The sequence below is a fragment of the Phacochoerus africanus genome, chromosome 2 (genome assembly GCF_016906955.1).
Source record: "Phacochoerus africanus isolate WHEZ1 chromosome 2, ROS_Pafr_v1, whole genome shotgun sequence".
NCBI classification, from domain to species: domain Eukaryota; kingdom Metazoa; phylum Chordata; class Mammalia; order Artiodactyla; family Suidae; genus Phacochoerus; species Phacochoerus africanus.
In genome coordinates, this window is record NC_062545.1 from 9,181,208 (window position 1) to 9,208,533 (window position 27,326).

At 44.5% G+C, this 27,326-nt stretch overlaps 1 protein-coding gene across 2 annotated transcripts in view; it reads right to left on the reverse strand.

Moving 5' to 3' along the window:
- SNX9 (sorting nexin 9) overlaps positions 1–27,326 on the reverse strand; it is a 107,183-nt gene that overhangs the window by 32,853 nt on the left and 47,004 nt on the right. The window contains exons 5-7 of one of the 2 annotated variants that reach the window (XM_047769847.1): positions 13,870–13,953; positions 6,550–6,715; positions 4,558–4,708 (exon numbers count right to left, since the gene is read on the reverse strand). In XM_047769847.1, the coding sequence (XP_047625803.1) occupies positions 4,558–4,708; positions 6,550–6,715; positions 13,870–13,953 (401 nt within the window). The remainder of the gene's footprint in view (positions 1–4,557; positions 4,709–6,549; positions 6,716–13,869; positions 13,954–27,326) is intronic. The other variant, XM_047769848.1, reaches the window with a different exon arrangement.

The window sequence follows — 27,326 nt, forward strand, 5'->3', positions numbered from 1 at the left end:
TAAAAAGATTTGAATAAGGATTTATGTATATAAATCGAAAGCCCTAGTATGTACTCATAAATTAAAATTACTTCTAATTATGTCATCATCTCTTTGGAAGTATTCCCTACAGCCTCAGGTAGAGCTTCCTCTGTGCTTATTCAACCTTCAAAGTATATTTTTGCTCTACAACTTACAGTGCCTATATTTTTTTTTTTTTTTTTTTTTAGGAGCTGCACCTGCAGCATATGGAATTTCCCAGGCTAGGGGTCGAATTGGAGCTGCAGCTGCCAGCCTAGCCACAGCCAGGCCAGACCTGAGCTGCTTCTTCCAACTATACCACAGCTCAGAGCAACACCAGATTCTTACCCCACTGAGCGAGGCCCGGGATCGAACCTGTATCCTCCTGGATACTAGTCAGGTTTGTTACCTGAGCCACAGGGGGAACTCCTACAGTGCCTAATTGCCCTTATTCGTTATAGCAGATCACAAGCACCTTCAAGAAAGTACTTCTAGGACCTGAGGGATTCAGGGAATATACTACATGTTTGATGAGTTACAGGCTCACCTGGAAGACTTTTATTAAAGAGCCTACATTTTTTGGCTAGAAAACGCTAATGGATAAATTGGAGGACTACACACAGCAACAATTCCCTGACTAGACTGTGAGCTCTTCTCTGGGTGCAGAGACCACATTTCCCGCTTCCTTGGGGATTTTTAAGGACCAGAGCAGAGCAAGACTCTAGGGCTGACTATGTACTCACTGAATACTGACTCAACAGCAATGTAATCTAGTAATTCTTTGAGTATCATCAAGATGTGGTCTTGTCATGCTCAAGTGTGCCTAGGTGTCCGATCTCCTTTTCTGGTGTAAGGTTTACGTTCCATGATTGGAACACAGCTGTCATATAAAATGGATTAACTGCTGAAAAAATGTTGATATTAAAAAAGTTTCTTACAACTGTTTTATTTATACATTAGTCTAGATAAATAAAAATGTGGGAGTTCCCATGGTGGAGCAGTGGTTAACGAATCCAACTAGGAACCATAAGGTTGCGGGTTCGATCCCTGGCCTTGCTCAGTGGGTTAAGGATCTGGCGTTGCCGTGAGCTGTGGTGTAGGTTGCAGATGCAGCTCAGATCCCGCATTGCTGTGCCTGTGGCATAGGCGGGTGGCTACAGCTTTGATTAGACCCCTAGTCTGGGAACCTCCATATGCCGTGGTAAGCAGCCCTAGAAAAAGTAAAAATAAATAAATAAATAAATAAATAAAAATGTGTAGGATTTTAAATGGCTCCCAGTGCCACAGAGAGAGAGGGACACCTTCAGAAATGCAGGTACAAATTAGGACTCCTTCTAGAAGTTTGGTTTCAACCTGGACTGAAATTTTAGAGCAGAAAAAATTCTTTTTCTTTTTTGGCCCCACCCATGCCATGTGGAAGTTCTTGGGCCAGGAACTGAACCCTTAAGAGCAGGGACCTGAGCCACTGCAGTGACAATGCCGTATCCTTAACCCACTGCACTACCAGGACCACCAGGGAACTACAGAAAAAATTCTTTTTTTTTTTTTTTTGCTTTTTTAGGGCAGCAGGTGTGGCATATGGAAGTTCCCAGGCTAGGGGTCCAACTCGGTATCCCAGTCGCATCTGCAACCAGCTCACGGCAACGCCGGATCCCTACGCTGAGCCCAGGGATCGAACCCGAATCCTCATGGACACTAGTTGGATTCATTTCCAGTGCACCACAGTGGAAACTACTGAAAAAATTCTTAATTAAAGTCAATTCCTACACTTTAGAGATGAGGAAACTGAACTTCAAACAGATGATGCAACTTGCCCACGATCAGCAAACCAGAAGGCAGGCGTGGAGCCCTGGGAAGCTGGAGAAAGTGGAGTCATGGACCAGCTACAAAACTCAAGAACTTGGCTAGTCTCTTGTCTAGTCTCTGCTTCCTTATTTTCAAAACTGGGCAGAGAGATACGTTATATTAAAGTGGGTTTCAAATGTCCTTTGTTTGCAGGCTTAAACAACAACTGAAGGTAAGGTACACTCCAGGCCATACTGAGAACTTCCAATCGGACTCTAGAAATGATACAGTCAGTACACACACAGTATGATTTTATTATGCATGCAACTGAGCAGGAAAATACACAATGGAATAAACTGGACCGACAGACAGGAGAAGTGTGAACTAAAAGGTAACTCATTTAACCACCAGATGCTATTTAATAAGCAGAACTTGTGGGGCTCATTAAACTTTATACATGTACTTCAAGACATGGAGCAAACATGTTTACAATTTTTTTCTGGACAAAGATAACATTCTTTGATGTCTGCTTGGAATCACAAATTTGAAACACTGAGAAAAACTTTTTTTTTTTTCTTTTTTGGTCTTTTTGCTATTTCTTGGGCCGCTCCCACGGCATATGGAGGTTCCCAGGCTAGGGGTCCAATCGGAGCCGTAGCCACCGGCCTACGTCAGAGCCACAGCAACTCGGGATCTGAGCCGCGTCTGCAACCTACACCACAGCTCACGGCAACGCCGGATCGTTAACCCACTGAGCAGGGGCAGGAACCGAACCCGCAACCTCATGGTTCCTAGTCGGATTGGTTAACCACTGCGCCATGACGGGAACTCCAGAAAAACTCTTTTTTTGGCCATAGCGTACAGTGGCCTGATGTGGGATCTCAGTTCCCAGACCAGGGACTGAAGCTGGGCCACGGGGGTCAAAGCGCAGAGTCCTAACCAAGACACCACCAGGGAACTTCCCTAGAAAAACTGTTTTTTTCTTTTTTTTTTCTTTTTTGTCTTCTGTCTTTTGAGGGCTGCACCCTCGGCATGTGGAGGTTCCCAGGCTAGGGATTAAATCGGAGCTGCAGCCACCGGCCTACACCACAACCACAGCAATGTGGGATCTGAGCCGCGTCTGCGACCTACACCACAGCTCACAGCTAGAAAACTTTTATTTATTTTTATTTATTTATTTATTTATTTTTTGTATTTTGTCTTTTTTGTTGTTGTTGTTGTTGTTGTTGCTATTTCTTGGGCCGCTCCTGCGGCATATGGAGGTTCCCAGGCTAGGGGTTGAATCGGAGCTGTAGCCACCGGCCTACGCCAGAGCCACAGCAACGCGGGATCCGAGCCGCGTCTGCAACCTACACCACAGCTCACAGCAACGCCGGATCGTTAACCCACTGAGCAAGGGCAGGGACCGAACCCGCAACCTCATGGTTCCTAGTCGGATTCGTTAACCACTGCGCCACGACGGGAACTCCTAGAAAACTTTTTAAATGTAAGAAGAGTATTTGAAGATAAATCGTCTGGAAGTCACAGATTCTATGTCCTTCAAGCTCCACTGGGTGTAAACTACAGACTCATCCGGAACTCTCTACCTGGGAATCCCACAGGGCTGTGTCCACAGCCATCCTCTTCCGCACGCTTTCCGCGAGGCAGCGTTTCTACAGGTACCATTCAAAACAGGACAAACCTAAGGATAACCTCAGGGAAAACAAAGTCTTAGGCACATTAGGCAGAGCAGTTGTGAGTGTGTGCTCAGGAGGTGAGGGGCTGGCCTGAGTCCCGAGGAAATCACTTCTACTTGTGTGAACCTGGGCAGTGACTTCACCTCTCTGGGCTTCGGCTGTTCCCAGAGTGAAACAGAGGGTCACATGAGAATGTGCACAAACTGCTCTGCACAAAGCCTGGCACGGGACAAAAGACCAATGAATAGTGAAACATTTATAAGAAAGTTAACATTATGTTTAGCTTTGCTGTACATCAGCAATGAGTTGATAAAGATAAAACCAATATTTAGCATATCATTACATGGAACAAATATTTCACTTTAAGATGAAAAAAAAAAAACCCAAAACTTTCAAACAAACTTCCAAGCAAAGAGCCACATAAACATGAACAAACCACACCCAAAACTTGGTAGACCACTGACAAGAGAAAAGTGCCTCTTTATATCATCATCTTATTTCTTTTTCTTTTCTTTTTATGGCTGCACCTGCGGCATATGGAAGTTCCTGGGCCAGGGGTTGAATCAGAGCTGCAGCTGCGGCCTATGCCACAGCCACAGCCACGCCAGATCTAAGTCACATCTATGACCTACACCACAGCTTGTGGCAACACTGGACCCTTAACCCACTGTGTGAGGCCAGGGCTCAAACCTGCATCCTCATGGACACGATGTCAGGTTCTTAGCCTGCTGAGCCACAATGGGATCTCCTTGTTGCATCTTACATCTGTCTCTTTCTTTCTTTTTTTTTTTTCGGTCTTTTTGTTTTTTCAGGGCCGCACCTGAAGCATATGGAGGTTCCCAGCCTAGGGGTCGATTTGGAGCCATAGCCGCCGACCTATGCCACAGCCACAGCAACTCAGGATCCAAGCCATGTCTGTGACCTACACCACAGCTCACGGCAATGCCGGATCCTTAACCCGCTGAGCAAGGCCAGGGATCAAACCCGCAACCTCATGGTTCCTAGTCAGATTCGTTTCCGCTGCGCCACGACAGGAACCCCATCTTCTATCTGTTTCTACAGAGAGTTCATGTTCCCCCAGTGCTCTGAAACCTACTTGTTAAGCGGCAGCTTCATGGAGGAGGAGCCCGCCCGGCTGTTTCCCCGCTGGGCTCCTCCGGCTTCGGCCGACTCTCCGTCCTTGAAGTAGGGAGACGACGACTTGGGCTCGTCCCAGTCTTCGTCCCAGTCGTCATCGTCCCCAGTGGCTGGAGGGAGGCAAAGAAGATCGTCAGCAAAGGAAAACAAGATAAAAACGGGATGACACTTTTCTGATAATAACCGTCAACCGGGTTAACCACGTACGAAAACTCGGAGAAAAGGGGGCGGGGTCAGGACCACACTGAAGACCTGACAAGTACACGCTCCGCAGTCAGTTCTGAGGCTGGACGATTTTTTTAGAGCAAAAGACAAGCTGGAGACAACTTAAAGCGGGTTGCCAGTCCCAGTACCTTCAGGTAGATGCCAACTATTAACACGCTCAGTGGGCCAGGGAAGGGCTTCCAAAGGCTGGCATGCTGATAGATCTGGCTTTATAAACTTGCCACCAGGCAGATCAAACACCCTTCAAACAGAGAAGACTGGAGGGGCCAAAGGGGACCCTAGGTCTCTGAAAAGCAGCTGTTCAACACTGATGATAATGCAGGTGAGAAGGGCGAGCTGGCGGAGGAGGGAGAGAGGAGAGGGACAGGCAGCAGCCAGCTGGCGCCAGGGGCCCAGCATTCCGGGAAGAGTCTGTGTCGGGTAAGGCGCTGCCAGCCTCGCTGCCCCCGCCCTTTCTCTTCCACTGCTCCGTGCCTCTGTCTCCCTGAGATGTCCCCTTAGCATCAGGCAGGAAACTGCCCTGGACTTCTGCCCAAAGAGTGCCATCGAGAGAAGCTGAGAGACGAATGGAGAAACAGAAAAGGAGGGGAAAGAAAGTATTAGAAGGATCTGAGCCAAGACGCCCGGGCCATGCCAAGCTACTCGAGGAGCAGGTGTCAGCAGTCTAGTCTCGCTGTTTCTGCTCCACCCACAGCTCCTGGGCCGGCCAGCAGCCAAGCTCCTGTCCACGACTGGGAGCTTGGAACCAGCACCTGGGCCCGTACGGCTCCTGCAGGCAAGTCCCCCGCCATTCAGCACATTCAATTCTTGGCACAATGTACTCATATGGGAATCATTAAAATTACTGGGTGGATCTCTCCTTGTTTTATTTAATCCCAGAACAGACATAAACAGCCTTTCCTGATTCCTCAAGTGTTTCTCCTTTTAGAAATTCTGCTTTTGCCTCAATTTCTGTTAAGAACCTGGGAGTCAGAGAGGTAAAGAAAAGACAGAACAGCCAAGTGAGAGGTCATAAACTGGCCGGTGATGACCATATTCAATCCGTGTGCACATTTCTGGAGCCAAGATTTAAAAACAAGTGTGTTAGCCGCTAAGATTTTAAAGTGGGAAGATGACATAAAAATTGAGATTTCCAGTCTCTGGAACTGTGGAGGCCCAGAAACACCAGCTCAGCTCTGCAATGGTGTCAATCCACTCACAGAGCAGGGCTGCCCACCTCCATCTTCCGCATGGGGTGGCTCTGTGGCTTTGCTTTATGAACCTGGGCCCACAAGCGTTTCTGTTTGTGACTCCATGACAGATAACTGAGAGTGGACTAAAGGTCATAACTGAAGACCACTGGGAATTCCCATTGTGGCTCCGTAGGTTAAGAGCCTGACCAGTATCCATGAGGATGCAGGTCTGATCCCCGGCCTCACTCAGGGGGTTAAGGATCCAGCATTGCCATGAGCTAGGGTGTAGGTTACAGATGTGGCTTGAATCCCGATTTGCTGAGGCTTGGTGCAGGCCTGCAGCTGCAGCTCCAATTTGACCCCTATCCTGGGAACTTCCATATGCCACAGGTGTGGCCCTAAAAAGCAAAAAAGAAAAAAAGGCCAAAAGGCAAAACAGAAAAGAATGCCTACATCTGGATCCAGATAAACAAGTCTGCTGTTAGTGAATGTGGGCCACTGAGAACAGTTCCTGAGATGAAACCTGTCCATCGACGGCAGAGCCTCCTCCTCACCTGGGCCTTGGTAGGCCTGGGGATGACCGAAGGCAGCGTCCCAGTTGTTGGAAGTGTTTCTCTGAGCTGCAGCCCCCTCTGGCTTGGCTCCCCAGCCATCTGTGTTATCCCAGTTTCCAGACTTGGAGGGATTCCAGGCTGACCAGGGGTCATTGCCACTGCTGACCTGTGGTCAAGGGTTAAAAAGGAGAAAGGATTCGTGACTTCTAGAAAGCATTACTCAATTCAGTAGGACTCACATAATAATTCAACAGGGATGCTGAAAAAATAGAAATCTATAACAGTTTAAAATTTAAATAATACATTTTCGAAAAGTAGGAAAGCACAAAAAGTAGCCATCAACCGAATTTTAGTGATGTTAAAAATGTGTCATGTGGAGTTCCCGTCGTGGCTCAGTGGTTAATGAATCCGACTAGGAACCATGAGGTTGTGGGTTCGATCCCTGGCCTTGCTCAGTGGGTTGAGAATCCGGCGTTGCCGTGAGCTGTGGTGTAGGTTGCAGACTTGGCTCAGATCCTGCATTGCTATGGCTCTGGTGAAGACCGGTGGCTACAGCTCCGATTCGACCCCTAGCCTGGGAACCTCCATATGCCGTGGGAGCGACCCTCAAAAGAAAAGGCAAAAAGGCAGAAAAGAAAAAAAAAAAGTGTCATGTTTGCCTGGGAACTTTAAAACCAGTAACAAAGAAACTCCCTTTTTTTTCTTCCCTCAAATAACTACTTTTCTGAACCCGGCAGGTTCTTACACTTCCCTGAGTATGTAATGGAATATGTACCACATTAAAAATACCAACTGTTTTCTATGTTAAAAACTGACCTGAAGGACACAGCCCTGTATGTGTCTCTTCTTTTTCTTTTTAGGGCCACACATGTGGCATATGGAAGTTCCTGCGCTAGGAGTGGAATCGGAGCTGCATCTGCAACCTACATTGCAGCTTGTGACAACGCCAGACCTTAATCCACTGATTGAGGCAGGGAAAGAACCCGCATGCTCACGCACACTATGTCAGGTTCTTCACCTGCTGAGCCACAACAGGAACTTCCTGCATGCATCTCTTTGCAATCTTTTTTTTTTTAAATGTAATATCATGTGTTTTGAGATCATAATGCTGATAATAATCTATCTTACTCAATTTAACTGCTTTATAGTAATTGGTTGTAGTTATTTTTAATTGTCTTAATTTTTATTTGTAAAGGTAATATGTCCCCAGTAAAAAATTCAAATAGTACGTATAAAGGATTTGAATTTTTTTTTTTAGGCAAGAAATAGATTTAAGATAGGACACTTGTGAGAGATGAGCAGGCAAGGAGGCTCTCAAAAGGATTTGAATTTTTGCTTATTTTTCAGTCTTTTGTCTTTTAGGGCCGCACCTGTGGCACATGGAGGTTCCCAGACTAGGGGCTGAATCGGAGCTGTAGCTGCTGGCCTACACCACAGCCACAGCAACGCAGGGTCCAAGTTGCGTCTGCAACCTACACCACAGCTCACGGCAACGCCAGATCCCTAACCCACCAAGCAAGGCCAGGGATTAAACCCACAACCTCATGGTTCCTAGTCAAATTTGCTAACCACCGAGCCACGATGGGAACTCCATCTACCTGTTTTTTTTACATTTTTTTTTTAAACGGTCACAGCCACGACAACACTGGATCTGAGCTATGTCTGTGACCTGTGCTTGAGGCAATGCTGGATGCTTAACTCACTGAGGGAGGCCAGGGATGGAACCTGCATCCTCACAGAGACAACATCAGGTCCTTAACCTGCTGAGCCACAATGGGAACTCCTTATCTGTTTATTTTTAACATGCGGAATTTAGCATTGGCTTTGTGTTTTGAAACTAATCTTTAGTTTTAGCATTAGCATGTCAAGTTTAAAAAATGTGATGAGTTTCATTTGAATCACCTTAAAGTTACAGATAAATTCACTGGAAACGAACAGTACCTTTTAAAAAGAATTTCAATATTGGATCTGTTTATTCCAGAACATAGTGTAGCACATCTTTCCCTTTTACTACACTCTTCCTTTTCACATAAAATCCGAAGTTAGTTAAGAGAGAGAGGAGAGAGAGATTTGAAAGAAAATTACCCAAACTGCCTCAAATGCCTAATAGTTTTTTGTTGTTGTTTCTATTTTTTGTTTGTTTTTGTCTTTTTAGGGTCACACCTGTGGCACATGGAGATTCCCAGGCTAGGGGTCTAACCGGAGCCTACGCCAGAGCCACAGGAACACAGGATCTGAGCCGCGTCTGCAACCTACGCCACAGCTCATGGCAACACCAGATCCTTAACCCACTGAGAGAGGCCAGGGATCGAACCTGAGTCCTCACGGATACTAGCAGGGTTGGTTTGTTAACCGCTGAGCCATGACGGGAAATCCTGCCTCTCTAGTGTTTTATTTTTTTGTTTGTTTTTTTTTTTTTTTTTTTTTTTTAGGGCTGTACCCATGGCCTGTGGAGGTTCCCAGGCTAGGGTCTAATCAGAACTGTAGCTGCCGGCATACACCACAGCCACAGCAACACCAGATCCGAGCCATGTCTGTGACCTACACCACAGCTCATGGCAATGCTGGATCCTTAACCCACTGAGTGAGGCCAGGGATCGAACCTGCAACATCATGGCTTCTAGTTGGATTCGTTTCAGCTGTGCCATAACGGGAACTCTGTGCCTCTCTAATGTTTTAGAATGCTCTTGTGGTTGGTCTTTTCTTTACTCTTCTTCAGTTGACACAGGAGGTGGATAACTGCCTGCCTGCCCACCCACTGGAAGCATCAACAACCGAGTATACATTTTATAAGGGGAAGTATGATTTCTTTCTAACATCTCTTATACCTTCAAGAAAAGTGAAGTGACTAGTGATTTTGCTCAATGTCAAATATCAACAGCAGAAAAACTCTTCTGATCACTGTGAATTTTTCGAATATATGGCTTACAAGGAGCCACACTCAGGCCACCCTAGTGGAGACTGGAAATGCAGGCTTCCTTTGAGAGAATCCTTCCTCCACAGTTTTCTTTAAGGGAGAGCGTTTTGTTCAGCAATATATACTCTGTGTCCCCCAAACATTAAACTATGAGGCTTTGTTTTTAGAATAAAAACTTCGAAAGCTACAAAAATTTTGGATAATAAGATGACAACAGGTGCAGATATTCATTTGTCTAGCATATCTATAAAGCACTGAGGAAAAGGAACAGAAGGTTATAAACTAGAACTACAGGATGAGTGAGAGTCCAGCATGGCCACGACAGTAAGGCAACGAGTGTGAACAAGCTGGCAGAGGTTTTTATCGGCACTGAGAAGAAACGGGACGTCAAACTCATAGGAGGTATTCCAAAATGAATCAGCTTTATTTATTGATTTATTTAGTCTTTTTAGGGCTGCACCCGAGGCACCTGGAAGTTCCCAGGCTAGAAGTCGAATCACAGCTACAGCTGCTGGCCTGCACCACAGCCACAGCAACGTGGGATCCTTAACCCACTGAACAAGGCCAGGGATCGAACGCGTGTCCTCATGGATACTAGCTGGGTTCTTTACTGCTAAGCCACGATCGGAACTCCCAAATAAGTTTTAATTAGGACATAAACACATAACATGATTAAAAACTACTCTGTGGAGTTTCTGTCGTGGCGCAGCAGAAACAAATCCGACTAGGAACCATGAGGTTGCAGGTTTGATCCCTGGCCTTGTTCAGTGGGTTAGGGAATCTGGTGTTGCTGTGAGCTGTGGTGTAGGTTGCAGACTCGGCTCGGATCTGATGTGGCTGTGGTTGTGGTGTAGGCTGGCAGCTGTGCTCCGATTGGACCCCTAAGCCTGGGAAAAAATGCAACAAAACAAAACAAAAAAACTACTTTGTTTATACATTGTTTATAATAATTACTATATTATGTGGTTATGTGTATAATCGTAGCTCCTTACCTAGGTTATTAAATCCTTGCTGGCAAATCTAATCACTGTTTGCTTCCTTCTGTGTTTTTTTCTTGCAACATTCCTTCCATCTTGTTTCAACCTGACTGATAAATCTTTCGAACCTGACCAACTGGACATCTCTCCAGGTTCTATCTTTGACTTTTTACTCACTCTCCTACAGGTGACTTTACTAACCTCCAGGCCCTCCTCTAATGTCGTAACTAACACCGGCTCACCCAGCCCAATGGGGTCTGTTTCTCTGGACCCACCCTTCCTGTACTTGGCCTGTGGCTCCTTGGCTTTCAACGGCCAATAACCCTTTTTTTGTCCCCTAACTGCAGGCACACGATCACACCAGAGTCCCTACTTCTTCTAGCTTCCCTCCTCTCCTTTCTACAGCGACGCCTCCATCCTTTTCTTTTCCTTCCCTTTCTGGTACCCCCCACCCCCAACTCTATCAACCACATTCATCACTGACCTCTCTTTGGACCTCACCGACCACAGAACAGATTCCCAGCGCCTCACTCTATGCATGAAGAGCCTAACTTCTCCCTCCGCGCCGTTCCTCGTCCTCCTTGCCCGCCGCTAACCCTGGCTCCATGCTCCAGCCTGCAGTCGCCCTGACCTCCCGCCTCCCCGCCTCGGCTCACGCTCTCCTCCGTCTGCGCGTGGACCTCTTCCTCACCGTCCTAAACGCTGTCACTGAGGGCGCCGGCTGACACTCAGGATCGTGCTTCCGCTTCCTCCCAAAGCCAGTCTTCGGTTAGGGCTACGTGCACACCAGGGGGTCGTTCCCATAGCGAGTCGCGAGCACATGTTTCTCCCGCAAGACTCTCAAAATGCCTCACATAAAGCGGCCAGGACGCAGATTTGGTTTTTTACTTAATGTAGCTCAAGAGTATATTGATCTTGAACATTTGTATGAAACACATATTCTTCTCTGCTGGAGGCCTAGCCTTCATCACATTATCATTGTTTCACAGAGGGAGATCAGAGTTTCCTCATGTATACGGACTAGGATCTTTTCTAGGAAAACAACCAGCTGGGGACGACCAGAGAATGCGTGACTTTCGGCACTTGCATACTCTTAAGAGAACAAGGCCTTCCAAGCTATAAAAGCGCATCAGCACACTGCAGAAGAGTTGGAAGATGCTGACTGACGGGTACTGATGGGCAGAGGGATGGACACATGTGTGGCAAACCAAGAAGAGTAAAATTTTTTTCCTTTATTTTAGGCCTCACCTGCGGCACATGGGGATTCCCAGGCTAGGGGTTGAATGGGAGCTGCAGCTGCCAGTCTACACCACAGCCACAGCAACGCCAAATGTGAGCGGCATCCTGCAGCAACGCTGGATCCTTAACCCACGGAGCCAGGCCAGGGATCAAACCCACATCCTCATGAATACTAGTCAGGTTCTTAACCGCCTGAGCCTCAACAGGAACTCCAAGAACCGTAAAATGTTAATGGTGAGATCGATAAGTGGGTATATGATTATTCACTATGAATTCACTTAACTTTTCTATGCTTGAAGTTTTAGCAAATGTTGGAAAGTCCAACAAGCAAAACTTGTGCATACAAATGTTCTGTCTTCTGAACTCCTCTAGGACACACGCGACGGACAAGGAAAGGCCTGAGCCCGTTAGGGTCACCAGTGCCTTCTCGCTGCCTATGAACACGTTTAGTATACCAAGTATCTGTTAAATTAAAACACTCTCAAGGCAGGTTTGTCCAGATCTCTCTTATAGATGCATTTTCACCTGCCTTGTACCAGACTGGCTGATTATGTCTGACTGCCCCCCCCACCCCAATGAAATGCTCCCCAGGTCCAGGAGCAATGGATTCAGCACATTTCCCAATGGGTTCTAGTCCTACAAACTATCCTCTCCTCATAAGACCAACAAAGGAATACATTTACGCTGGCTCTATATCCTGAGGTTTATCTAAAGGTGTCCACTGAAAGGAGACTGGCTCGTCTCTACTGTACAGCAGGAAGACAGGGAGTGGAAGCAGAATGGCCACGAGGGCGTGGGCAGCAATGGGACAGTATTCCTGAGAGAATGGTAGGAAAGCCATACACATACATCATGTGTGGTAAAAGGGGGGCAAAGATAAGAACACTGGTCTACTGGCTGAATTTTAAATCCCTTTATGAAAGCGTAGAAATTTGACTCAATTTTCTCATGGGTGCAGTGGTTAAGAACTTAGGCTCTGCTGTCTGCTCTGGATTTGAATCCCAGCTTTCCCACTTACTACCTGCATGGACTTTGGGCAATTTACTCCATCTCTCTTAGTTTCCGTACTAACAGAATGGCTATAACACCATTAACTTCCTCACAGGACTTTGTTTTTTTGGCTGTGTCCGTGGCATATAGAGGTTCCTGGGCCAGGGATCAAACCTGCGCCATAGCAGGGACCCCAGCCACTGCAGTGATGCCAGATCCTTAACCTACTGTGCCACATGGGAACCCCCTGCATAGGACTTTGAAAAGATTAAATGACATGATGCATAGAAAGCACTCATTACCGGTTATTTTACTACATGGGGCTCACCCAGAACATAAAGAAACAAATGAAGACTGGCGATTAATCTTTGAGTAAATTCCCCTTAGTTTATGCTTTAGAGGAGAAGATCAGACAGTCATATTTCCAAAAGGTATCAATGCCAGATCACATTAACAGAGACACTTGCAATTAAATAGGTGGTTATAAGTGCTTAAGACACTTCCTGTTTTAGCCAAAGATCTGTTTCCTTCCGATACATGAAAGAAAGACGACGACAGACATGTTTTGCCATAAAGTTCAAAAGCAACTCTTAATTCTGGGGGTCCTGGCAGGTTTTCTTTGGGCTAAATGCTGAGATCTTGCTTTCTTCCAAGCCTAAGCTCTACTGCAACAAACCAGGCTGCACAACCGTCTGCGTTAATGACCCTCTGGCCTCTGACGTCTTTGTTCTCAATCCCAAGAAGCCCTTGTCCTCACCTGCAGACATTTGGTCCCACAGTAACGCATTCTGTCCCTCTGTGTAGGTTTCAAACCTGAGGGACTCTCCTCTTCCTCCAGCTCCTCCCCTTCTCCTTTCTACCGAGCAAAGCCATCATTCTCTTCTTTCTCCTCCCTTAACGGTACCAAACTAGCTGGACTCTGCCAACTCCGTGATTAAAAACCCTCCATCAGACCCCCCATTCCATGGATTCAATCCATCAACCACGTCCCATCGAAAGTCCTGGCTCAAAGGTCTCCAAGGTACAAACTGCGTTACCCTTCCAGCTTCTGCATGTCTCACAGCCAGTGTGGCCGGGCCCCGAGGAGAGCGGCAGTACCGCGCTTCACCTGAAACAATTACCTCGCTAGGGGGACAAAGGAGTACTTCTAGGGGCTTTAAATACGTATTTCCACTTGCATTCAAGTCTGAATTTTACCTTATTTATGGAAGGAGAAGGAGAAGATGAAGGTGGTGATTGGCTGAGACTTTCAACACAACCAATCTGAGCCAAAATATCCACCTTAAAATAAAAAAAGGTGCTCAGTAAGTGAAGTCATAAACCAAAGTTAAAAACAGTACATGCAGAGCAGGGCCCAGGTCGCCAGAAAATTCCAGCATGCCATTCATGCACAAACACTGCATGCAGAAAGCAAAGCCCCTGCTGTACAGTGGTGGGTTATCCTCAGTGCACTAGCATATATTCTAGAGACTGCTGTTCTCAGCACACAGTATCACTGAAGCACTAAAAAGCATCATAAGCAGCACAGAAGGAATGGAACATACACCACACAAGTCATACAGCCACTGGGGGGAAAAAAACCTCCAGAGGAAAAATACAGTAAAGCTTTTAAAAATGTTAGGATGCTGAACCAGGGCTTTCAAAGCCACTAGACATGCGAGATGAGCGAAGCTTCCCAGACAATGCGAAGGAACCTCAGGGCCACGGAGAACCTAGCACGCCCGGCTGGAGCACAGCAGAGCCCGCGAGGCCTGAACTCGGTGTGTGCTCCTGGGCTGCCGACTGGCCGGTGTGCAGCATCCACGTGTCGACACCTAACCGATACACCCCAGAGAGCTGGTCAGCGACCAAACCAGCGAGGCCATTAGGAGGACAACCCTGGAGCCCAATTTCTAGGCTCTGACTCCCAGCTCCACAGCTACCTCATAGGGAAGCCGTCACGACTGACATTCACGGGGCGGCGTGAGGACGGACCTCTCAGGTACAACGTTCTTATGAAGAAAGTTTATGGATGTAAATCAACTTAGTTGTGTGTTAGTTGGTTTTGGAAACCAACTAACACACAAAGATGACAATGAAGACAGAGTAACTAGGATCCAGTTTACGCTTCCACTTAAAACTGAAAAAGACAAAACATATGAAACTGACTTCAAATCACTAGGCATCTGGCAATAAGGGTGTGACCCCTGCCTGGAGAGACTTTCCAGGCCATGGTTCAGGGGTGGGGACCCACCGAGACCACCCGTCTCTGTGAGCTGAGGAGACAGAGCTGGGAGTCCGGGCAGGTGCAAGGACACGGGGCTGCACAGAGACCTCGGCCTGAAGCTGCGCTCTGATCGGGTGTGGCTGTGGGAAGCCACCAGCTGAAAGGGTTAAGTATCAATCCCTCCTGTAGGGTGGCTCTCACAGGCCAGGATGGAAAGGCTCAGGATTCAGAGGGGATATCAGGTTTGGTGCTGAAAAGCTTTTTGCGAAAACATCCCTAGACTGAAAGCTGCTCTGGTCCCACCTTAAAAAGCATAAACTGAGAGAATTAAACTATTTCTAAGTAACTTTCTTCTTCAAACTCCACTAGTCTGCAACTGCTAACCACAAAAATAACAGGGTCTGGTCTTGTTATATTTTGCTACTTTGTTGTACTTTGCTCTTCTTATGACATCTATGGGCCACCAGGATGAGTAGAATCAAACTCTTGTCCAGGAAAATGCACTAAGACCTGGGCAAAGGCCTGTCTGGGTAACAGTGAGATCGACTCAATTCACTGGTTTCCCAGTATGTTCTTCTGGTTTCAGAAGAAATAAGTTTCACTGGTTCAACTGGCTTCCCAGTTCTTCAAGACACGGCCCAAGAAGAATAACTTCCACCGCACAGATCATGGGACCAACAACACTGGGAGAGGCTGGAGGAAGATGGAGAGGTGGGCAACTGATGCTTTTACTTCTCGCCCAGTCCACGTGAACTAGGTCAGACGTCAAGGGTCATCTAGGTCTGAGAATTAATGAAAACGAGAACTTATACTTCATTACGGCTGCTTTCTATTTGGCCTTCTACAAACCAGCACACAAGAGGATAAAGAACATAAGGTTCAAAAGACATTGATGAGCGGGCACAGCTCCTGCTAAGCACCTGTTGCCTTACAGAGGCAGTCCAAAGTTCAGACAGGTCACTCGGTCTGATCAGGAAATGAGGACTAACGGCTCCCAAAGGGAGGGAGCTCTAAGTAAAACGAGGGACAACACTGGTGCGTTGGGTCCATGCTGCCTGAGGCCCCAGGAACGCACTGGCCCTGGAGTGACCTCATCTTTGCTCCTGCCTGGAAAACACTGGGCACCTGAATGTCTACAGGTCAGAAGAGGCCCTGATCATGGGCTCACCAGCTTGCATATTATCAGCTCGGGCCAAAGGCCCTGGCAGCATTCGGGGGTCCATTTGGACCACACAGGGGAGTTCTCGCTGTGTCTCAGCCCCACACATCTGCACGCTATCTGTTACCTTGTCACAGTCTATCACTCTACCACACCCTGAGTATGGTCTGCCTGGAAGGAAAGAAGGAAGGAAGGAACTTCTGGAGGGAGACTTAATCCAGGAATATACAACAACAATGAATGGGAATTTATTTGTTTTGTGAAAGCTGAGGTTATTGTGTTTGTTTGTAACTCATCTGCATGACTGAGGTATCAAAGTCTTTATCTGAAATTCCTCATTCATCAAACATTTAATAACCATGTACCAACTGTGTACGGAAGTGGGAAGAGAAAGTAAATAACATGATTTTTATAATCCAAGAACATTTCAATCAGTTTCTGACAAAGGTTTAATTCTTTTTCTCTAAAAGACCTTCAGAAGGTGTAAGATTTTCTTTTTATTTTTTGAATATGCCCTCAGCATGTGGAAATTCCTGGGCCAGGGACTGAACCTGCAGCAAATCGAGCCTCTTACCAGTGACAATGCTGGATCATTAACCTTCTGTGCCACAAGGGAAATCCCAGGGATAAAATTTCCTTATGTAAAAAGCCTAATCATTTCAGCTTAAAATACAGACAAATTTGTAAAATTTCCTATTTTGTTCTTCATAGATCTTTTACTCAAAGGACATCATCTAGTTCTACAGATGAACTTCTACTGACTTCAAAAAAACAACTAACAGAAATACAAAACTTACACATTCTTTTAAAAAATACGGTTAGATCACAGCAACAGATGAAATCCACTTGTACCCAGTCACATTGATACTACCGATGGGAAATTACCCCCCAAAAAGTTTAAATGGCCTAACAGATGCTTTATTAATTCACATTCTGAACACAAAGGTGTCCATTCCAAGTACTGTATAGTTGACTTACAACGTTAATTTCTGCTGCAAGTGATTCAGTTATTACATATGTGTGTGTGTCTATACATCCATATCTATATGCACATGCATACACACAGACAGTCTTTTAAAAGTTTTCTTTCCCAAAGCCTTTGACAAAATCCAACACCCGTTTCTGATAAAAACCCTTCAGAAAGTGGGTACATTACCTCAACATAATAAAGGTCATATATGACAAACCCACAGCCAACATTATTCTCAATGGTGAAAAGCTGAAAGAATTCCCGCTGAGATCAGGAACAAGACAAGGATGTCCACTCTCACCACTACTCTTCAACACAGTTTTGGAAGTCCTAGCCACAGCAACCAGAGAAGTAAAAGAAATAAAAGGAATCCAAATTGGAAAGGAAGAAGTAAAACTATCACTATTTGCAGATGACATGATACTATGCCTAGAGAATCCTAAAGACTCTACCAGAAAACTGTTAGAGCTCATCCATGAACTTGGCAAAGTCACAGGATACAAAATTAATACACAGGAATCAACGGCATTTCTATACACTAACAATGAAAGAGCAGAAAGAAAAATTAGGGAAGCAATCCCATTTACCATCATATCCAAAAGAATAAAATACCTATGAGTAAACCTACTTAAAGAGACAAAAGACCTGTACTCTGAAAACTATCAGACACTGATGAAAGAAATCAAAGAGGACACAAATAGATGGAAAGACATACCATGCTCTTGGATTGGAAGAGTCAATATTATCAAAATGATTATACTACCTAAGGCAATCTATACATTCAATGCAATCCCCATCAAATTACCAAGGACATTTTTCACAGGACTCGAACAAAATATTTTAAAGTTTGCTTGGAAGCACAAAAGACCCAGAATAGCCAAAGACATCCTGAAAAAGAAAAATGGAGATGGAGGAATCAGACTCCCGGACTTCAGACTACACTACAAAGCAACAATCATCAAAACCGTATGGTACTGGCACAAAGACAGAAATACAGATCAGTGGAACAGGATAGAAAGCCCAGAATTAAATCCATGCACCTACAGCCAACTAATCTACGACAAAGGAGGCAAGAATATACAACGGAGGAAAGACAGCCTGTTCAATAAGTGGTAATGGGAAAACTGGACGGCCACATGGAAAAGAATGAAATTAGAACATTCCCTAACACCATACACAAAAATAAACTCAAAATGGATTAAAGACCTAAATATAAGACCAGACACTATAAAACTCTAAAGAGGAAAACATAGGCCAAACACTCTCCAACATAAACAACAGCAACATCTTCTCAGATTCCCCTCTTAGAGTAATGACAATAAAAACAAAAATAAACAAATGGGACCTAATCAAACTTATAAGTTTCTGCACAGCAATGGAAACCCTAAACAAAATGAAAAGACAACCTGCAGAATGGGAGAAAATCTTTGCAAATGAATCAACTGACAAGGGATTAATCTCCAAAATTTATAAACACCTCCTACAGCTCAATAGTAAAAAAATGAACAATCCCATCCAAAAATGGGCAGAAGATCTAAATAGACAGTTCAGCAAAGATGACATACAGATGGCTAAAAAACACATGAAAAAATGTTCAACATCACTCATTCTTAGAGAAACCACTCTGAGGTACCACCTTACACCAGCCAGAATGGCCATCATCCAAAAGTCTACAAAGAGTAAGTGCTGGAGAGGGTGTGGAGAAAAAGGAACCCTAGTACACTGTTGGTGGGAGTGTAAAATGGTGCAACCACTGTGGAAAGCAGTATGGAGATTCCTCAGAAAACTGAAAATAGAACTACCTTTTGATCCAGCAATCCCACTCCTGGGCATCTACCAGAGAAAACCATGACTCCAAAGACACATGTACTCTGATGTTCACTGCAGCACTATTTGCAATAGCCAAGACATGGAAACAACCTAAATGTCCATTGACAGAGGAGTGGATCAAGAAGATGTGGTACATATACACAATGGAGTATTACTCAGCCATTAAAAGGAACGAAATAACGGCATTTTAAGCAACATGGATGGACCTAGAAATTATCCTGCTAAGTGAAGTCAGTCAGACAATGAGACACTGACATCAAATGCTTTCACTGACATGTGGAATCTGAAAAAAGGACAGAATGAACTTTACAGAACAGATGCTGACTCACAGACTTTGAAAAACTTATGGTTTCCAAAGGAGACAGTTTGGGGGGAGATGCGCTGGGGGTGTGGGATAGAAATCCTATAAAATTGGACTGTGATGATCATTGTACAACTATAAATGTAATAAATTCATTGAGTGATAAATAAAATAAATAAATAAATAAATAAAAAGTTTTCTTTCCCAGTATGGTTTATCACAGGCCATTGAACAAGGTTCCCTGTGCTATGCAGTAGGACTTTGTTGTTTAATCTCCTCCATGTATAATAGCTTTTTGAATTAGAACCTTTGTCTTTTCCAGGCATCTGCCCAGGGGTGGGACTGTATGGTAACTCTACTTTTAGTTTTTTAAGGAACCTTCATACTGTTCTCCATAGTGGCTGCTCCAATTTCCATTCCTATCAAGAGTGTAGGAGGGTTTCCCTTTGTCTGCCTCCTCTCCAGCATTTATTATTTATAGATTTTTTGATGATGGCCATTCTGACTGGTGTGAGGTGATACCAGATTGTAGTTTTGATTTACATTTCCCTAATAATTAGTGATGCGGAACATCTTTTTCATGTGCCTGTGTGTCATCTGTATGTCTTCTTTGAAGAAATGTCTATTTAGGTCTTCTGCTCATTTTTTTATTGAGTTGTTTTTTGTTGCTATTGAGTTGCATGAGCTCTTCGTATATTTTGAAAATTAAGCCCTTGTTGGTAGCACCATTTGAAAATATTTTTTTTCCCAATCCGTAGGTTGTCTTTTTTTTTTTTTTTTTGGTCTTTTGTCTTTTTTTAGGGCCACACCCATGGCATATGGAGGTTCCCAGGGGTCTAATCAGAGCTACAGCTGCTGGCCTACAACAGAGCCACAGCAACACCAAATCCGAGCCACGTCTCTGACCTACACCACAGCTCATGGCAATGCCAGATCCTTAACCCACTGAGTGAGGCCAGGGATCGAACCTGCAACCTCATGGTTCCTAGTTGGATTTGTTTCTGCTGTGCCAAGATGGGAACTCCCATGTCTTTTCATTTTTTAAAATGGTTTCCTTCACTGTACCAAAAAACTAGTAAGTTTGATGAAGTCCTATTTGATGTAAGAAAACACTGGTACAATTTATGCCAAAGAATGTTTTGTCTATCTATGATCTCTTCTAGGAGTTTCATGGTGTTATGTCTTACTTTTAGATCTTTGAGCCATTTTGAGTCTATTTTTATGGATGGTAAAAGGGTGTGCTCTGACTTCACATGCTTTACATGCAGCTGTCCAGCTTTCCCAACACCACTTGCTGAAGAGACTGTCCTTTTCCCACTGTATATGTTTGCCTTCTTTGTGAAAGATTAACTAACCACAGGTATGAAGGTTTATTTCTGGGTTCTCTATTCTGTTCCATTGATCTCTATATCTGTTTTTGTACCAACACCATGCTGTTTTGATTACTGTAGGTTTGTAGTATTGTCTAAAGTCTGAGAGGGTTAAGCCTCCTGCTTTGTTCTTTCTCTTCAGGATTGCTCTGGCAATTCTAGGTCTTTTGAGGTTCCATATAAATTTTAGGCTTATTTGTTCTAGTTTCGTGAAAACTGTCATGGGTAATTCGATGGGGCTCACACTAAATCTACACACGGCTTTGGACAGTTTGGCCATTTTAATGACATTAATTCTCCCAACCTAAGAGCATGGGACATCTTTCCCTTTATTTAAATCATCTTTAATTTCCTTTATTAATGTTTTATAGTTCTTAGCACATAAATCTTTCAGTTCCTTGGTCAAGTTTACTCTTAAGCATTTTATTTTGGGGGGTGCGACTTGAAATTTTTTTTTTTTACACATTCACTTTCTGCTATTCCATTGTTAGTATAAAGAAATGCAACTGACTTCTGCATGTTCATTTTGTAATCCTGCTACCTTGCTGAATTCATTTATCAGTTCTAATAGTTTCTGTGTAGAATCTTTAGGGCTGTCTAAATATAGTATCATGTCATCTGTATATAATGACAATGTTACCTCTTTCCTTTCAATCTGGATACCTTTTATTTCCTTTTCTTGTCTGACTTCTGTTGGCCAGGACTGCCAATACTACGTTGAATGAAAGAAGTGAGAGCAAGCATCCTCACCTTGTCCCATATTTTAGCGGGAAGGCTCTCGGTTTTCCGCCATTGAATATTACCATTGGCTGTGGGTTTGGCATAGATAGCTCATATTATGTTGAGACATGTTCCCTCTATACCCACTTTAAATGGCACATAGCTTTATGTGCCAAACAAGATGATGCTACAAATAGCAAAAGACAATTAATTTGCTTCCAGGTAGATCTAATTAATGTCCCTGTGAAAGAGGCTTTAAAAGACATTTCTCCGATGATGGGTTGTGTGTGTATAACAATGCTGACTAGCCTCTTACCATAGCAGTTTTAAGGGTTAAAACAAAACGACACAAAACAAAAACCTTTGCTTTTGCCATTTGTTTCCTGTTAGATAAAACCAAACAACAACAACAAAACATCCTAAACAGTAAATTTCACCAGCATATATTCTGAATGGGTCTCAGACATGCAAAGCTGCCTTTTACTAGGCAAGAGTCTGTGAAAGAAAAAGCATAGGTGTCACCAGCCTAGCACATTTTTGGAGAAAAATGCCAACAAATCCTTTGCACAGATATGTAGAATCTTCCTTACCTTTGAAGCCCTGTAACCAGGTTGAGGGATTCCTGTGGGGCTGGGAGGGGCAGGGAAATGAATAGGACCTTTGCAATAATGCTTTAGTAGAGAGGAAATCTCGATGCGCAATCAGGAGAAGCCCACAGCAAGACAGACTTTGAGATAATGAAATAAGCCTTCGTGAAGGTCTCTTTTGCTAATTTATTTTTAAATGGACTTCAAAATGGCCTTAACACAGGCTAAAGAGGACTTTAAGGGAAATGAGAAAGCAAAATGTAGTTGCAATATAAAATTATTATTGCCCTCCTCTCTTAATGAATAAGAATTCCTTCACAACAAAGACCACTACATTGAAAATCCTTACCTAATGAAAAAGATCTTATGTCTCTAAATTTGAACATTTATTTAACATCTATTTTTTTTTCTTTTTGCCATTTCTTGGGCTGCTCCTGCGGCATATGCAGGTTCCCAGGCTAGGGGTCCAATCGGAGCTGTAGCCACCAGCCTACACCAGAGCCACAGCAACGTGGGATCTGAGCCGCGTCTGCAACCCACACCACAGTTCATGGCAACGCCGGATCCTTAACCCACTGAGCAAGGCCAGGGATCAAACCCGCCACCTCATGGGTTCCTAGTTGGATTCGTTAACCACTGAGCCACAATGGGAACTCCCCATGTATTTAATATCTAAACTGTGAAAAATAATCCCGAACCCCAGAGGATTTTCTGTAAGAGAGTCTACCTGTTTTTAATTGGGTGACTCAGCAACTGGTAGAATGGTGGGCTAGCAACCGTCCTCGTCCCACAGCCACTGTGGCCAACACAAACCCCCTTTAGACAGGGGTTCAGGCTGAACTCTGTAAATCTCCTAACGTTCTCCATTCAGAATATCTTGTGATGTATTTATGACGGAACAAAAAATCATCCCAACACGTGCAGAACACCCTGTGACGGTGCAAGGCCTCCTGGAAGTTGTGGGAATAGAAAATACAAGGCAAAATCTCTGCTTCTCAGCAAGCGTCCAAGTTCCTAAGTACGACCATTTGTGAGAAGATCAGAAACAGCGCTAAGAGGACTGAGAGGAAGAGAAAACAAAAGGCTTCTTCCTAAAGGGCGTGATATTGAGCTGAACCTTGAAGGGTGGGCAGATGCCATCTCCCACCGTTCTTAGAAGAGAGCAAGATACAAAGAGAAGGTGGGGCGTATCTGGAGAAGAGCCTGTTTGGCTGGAACTCAATACGTAAGTGAGGATAAGGTAAAGATAGGCCGTGTGGAGGAATCACAGATATAACTGAGCATGAAAAAGGATCTGGCCCCACCCCAAATTCAGCCGGATTTCTTCTAGTCGCCCTTCCATGCATTGCTGAGTGTCTGCTTCCTGGTCAAACTGACAGGCCGGTGCCTATCTCCTGGCAATGCTTCCTTGTAACACGCAGACATGCTTACCTGCTTCTGGAGGCCATGGGGGAGCCCCTGAAGTTTTTAAGTTAGAGACAGTGGCATATAACTATAATCAACAGTTACTGGAGCTCCCATCGTGACTCAGGGTAATGAACCTAACTAGTAAGCATGGGGACGCAGGTTCAATACCTGGCCTCACTCAGCGGCTTAAGGATCCAGCGTTGCCGTGAGCTGTGGTGTAGGCTTGGATCTGGTGTGGCTGTGGCTGTGGCGTAGGCCGGCAGCTGCAGCTCTGATGTGCCCTCTAGCCTGGGAACCTCCATATGCCATAGGTGAGGCCCTAACTAGCCAAAAAAATAAAAAAGAAAGAACCCCCCCCCCAAATAATCATTAAACCCCACTAAGTACCAAGTGTTGTTCTAAACACTTAAGAAAACTAGTTTGTGAGGAAAGAGTGAGGGATTTTGTTCATGCGGAGTTTGACTGAGATACAGAGGCGACAGGCAGATGGAGCTGCTCCAACAAGAAGCTGGACGGGTGAGCAAACGGAAAACTCAAAACTGGAGAGAGATTTATGAGGGGCTCATCAGCACGGCTAGGAGAGAACCAAAGAGGATACGTGGACTGACATCATGCCTTGGAGCGGGAAGAGGTGAGAAAAAAAGGAAAATATTTGTTCGATGTCTTCCATGAGTCCGGCCCCACTTTATACAAGTGGCCTGGGGCTCCACCAGTTCAGGAGGCAGTCTGGGCTCTTGCGCAGCAGACAGAGCGTCAACCCAGTTCTAACGCCAAACCTCACACCACGCTTCCCGCTGCACCGGCTGCCTTGGGGAGGAGGAAGGAGGGGACGAGAAACTGAAACAGAAGAGAGGAGCAGAGGGCAGCTGGGAAACAGCGTGATCAAAAGCAGCAAGAACCTTCACGGAAGGAGAGGCACTTTACCCCAAGTCCTCTTTCCTTTCTGGTGTTTAAGAAAGATAGGAAAATAAGTCCCTCCAGTCAAATACCCTCAGATAAAACACCTGGCTTTACACAACTTTCAATTACTGTTTAATCCCTACTGTTCTTTGAAAAGTACAAACAGAAATGTCTCATTAATTTCTTAAAAGCAAGTTCTGCAAAGAGGCAGTGATCTAAGATTTTTAGGCGACCCATACTGAGAATCTTTTTAGAATCTATGATATAATTTAAACACTAATAACTGGGTGAAAAATAAGATGAGGCCAACTCTTAGCCCATGTCTGGTAATGACATCTGAGCTTCATCTCCACCAGCTGGTTAAGGCATTCTAGCGGCACAGCCACCAATAGGAAATGCTCCTAAAACTCTAAGACATCAGATAAATGACCAGTAACGAAATCAGTATTAACCACTAAAAACTAGTCTTTTCCAAAGGTACTGCAACAGCTGCCCTCATGAAACTTACAGTCTGTAACAGAAAAATAAAACAACCATCTGATTCATTTCTTGGGTATCTTTCAATTAGGTTTCCCCACGCTTTGCATCTGTGGTGTGTATGTATTTAACCGGAAGAAGAACACTGCACATACTGCTATGCCTTCCAAAGAGCCCGTCCATCTGAAGCTACCCTCATTCCTCAAAAAGCAGCACCGCTTTCCACTGTGCGGCTGTCCTCTCGTCTAGCTGGCCAGCCCCCTACTGACAACACGTCCATTCCAGGTTTGCTGTTACGACCCTGCTGTGGTCCAGCTCTTCTCTTGCCCAGGTGGCTGGGTTCTGAGGCTCAGCGCTATAAGATAATCTCTGAAGTGCTGCGTCAGAGAGTAGATGCACTTGACATATTAACCTATATTATCAAACTGTTCTCCAAAAAGCTTCTCCAATTCATTCTTTACCAGCTTTATCAGAATGCCTGTTTGAACGTGAGCTGCTAAAACATTTTAATTCTCTGCTAATTTGATAGAAGAATTTCAAAACGAGCTTTTCCCTAATGGTTATGGCTCTCTGTACCACTTCTCTCCCAGTGAAAAATCCGTTCACACCCTTTGCCCGTTTCTTCTAAGTTGCTCACCTCTTTCCTATTTACAAGAGTTCTTCGTATAGTAACAGAATTAGCTGATATCTCTGGCATATTAGGATTCTTTTCCTCCAGTTTAATATTAGTTTTTGATTTAAATGTACCAATTCTTTCCTTAATGGCTGCCAGAAATTGTGTTGTGCTTAGACAGGCCTTACATATTTCCAACGGTTATTAAAAAAAAAAAGTTGCCTTTATTTTCTCCAAGTACTTAAAAAAATAAACAGTGCTATCATTTTGCAAATTAAATTGTTCCAATACTTTTGAAGAATAATGCATTATGTTCCTTTGACCTTTTCGATACACCCGGCTCTTGGCTATAGTATAGACTATAGGTAAGGGTTTTACAGGTAAGGGTTCCCTCACACGCAGAAAAGGAAGAAAAAGATAATGGGAGGTTGGGGTGAATGCATCTATGTTACCCACTGCTACCACAGTTATTGCACTTACCCTGTGATTGCTCAGTAAGAAGCTAAAACCAGAAGGTACTCCAAGCAACATGAAATCAGGAGTTTTAAGAAAAACAAAAGGGAGTGCTTGATTTTACATATCAAGTTATACAAGTAATTGATAATGAACCGATTACTCTGAAATGCAGAAGAGCTTAAAAACACAAAGTTAAGGAAGGCTCAGGTAAATTCAAAAAGAGTAGGCTCGGAATAAGTGAGTCAAGAAATTCTGCAGACAGACATAACCTTTGAGAGAGCTCTTTCTAAAAAGATATGATTTAAAAGAAAGAGCAGTCGGAAAGTTGGATAACCCGGTGCTGGGTGTGGATAAGCTCTAACTCGGGACGGGGGGGGGGGGGGGGGGGGGGAGCCGAATTGAAAACACGTGGCGCTGAGACAACGGAGCAGACGGTGGCCGAGACGTCTGCACCGCTGAGGGGGTGCAGCCCGCCTGCCCCGACAGCTCAGAGGAGAGGCCCGGCTCCTCCTCCACGTAAAACTGTCCTCCGGGAGAGAACACCACGTCAGAATAACCAGAAAGTCCCAAGAGGCAGATCCCTGGAGCAAAATCGGTATTTCCTTACTGACCTTCAGAAAAGGAAATCATGGGCAAACCTGACGGCAACATTTTGAGAAGCTACCAATTAATAATGGTATTTATAAAATGTACCACGACTTGGCCCAGTTTAACTGTTCTCACATCTGGGATAACAGAGAGCACAGACGGCTGATGAAAATATTTTTACTTGATTTAAATTAAATGCAAGTGCTCAAATTAGCACGCTTTCTGTATTTTGTTCCTCTTGGTTTCAGTTCATTTCTCCTTTGCTTTCAAAGGATCTGATTAGATTTAATGTCAGGGTGGATCAGTAAAACTCAATTTTAAAAAGCTGGTTATATTTTCTTCTAAATAACCTGGAAGAAAAAAATTTAGACTTATGCTGATGACTTTATATCACTACACTTCAACACTGAGGAATCTTCTTCACAACAAAGTTTGAGTTTCACTTGGATTTGGGTTTATGAGCTCAAGTGCTTCAGTCTCTCCTGAGATAACGGCTGAAAGAGGCCCCTGAATTAAAATGAGGTGCACATTCCTACCCTGTGTTTCCTTGTTCTACGACCATCTCATTGCAATTCCCCTCTGCTGAGATGCTGTCTTCCACTGGATGTAAACCCTTTCAGTGATGTTTTTGTGTAACTCAGTGCGTCTCAGTCGGGTGGACTCTTCCCACGCGGCAACATGTGAGACAGTTTTGGTGACTGCAGCCCCGCCGGGGGCCCCCGGATCGAGCGGTGCCAATCACCCCGAGGAAGAGCGAGTACCAGGCCCTGACGGCTCTCAGTGCCCTGGCTGAGAATCCCTCGAGCAACGTCCAATAAGGTTCAACTACTTCTTCACATTTTATCCCGAGTAAAAGCTTTACCTGACCAGTGCTCTCAGGAATGACAGACGAACAAAATATAGGAAGATGCTCAACTGTGGTGATATCCTTGTCTCTGAATTTTAAATATCTGGGCCAGACTAATTTATAATTCAGAACGCCCACAAAAACTACTTAAAAATGTATAAAATGTGCAGCTAATGTATAGTAGCAGTACTTTGATAGACTCTCTTAAAAGGTTAAGATATAA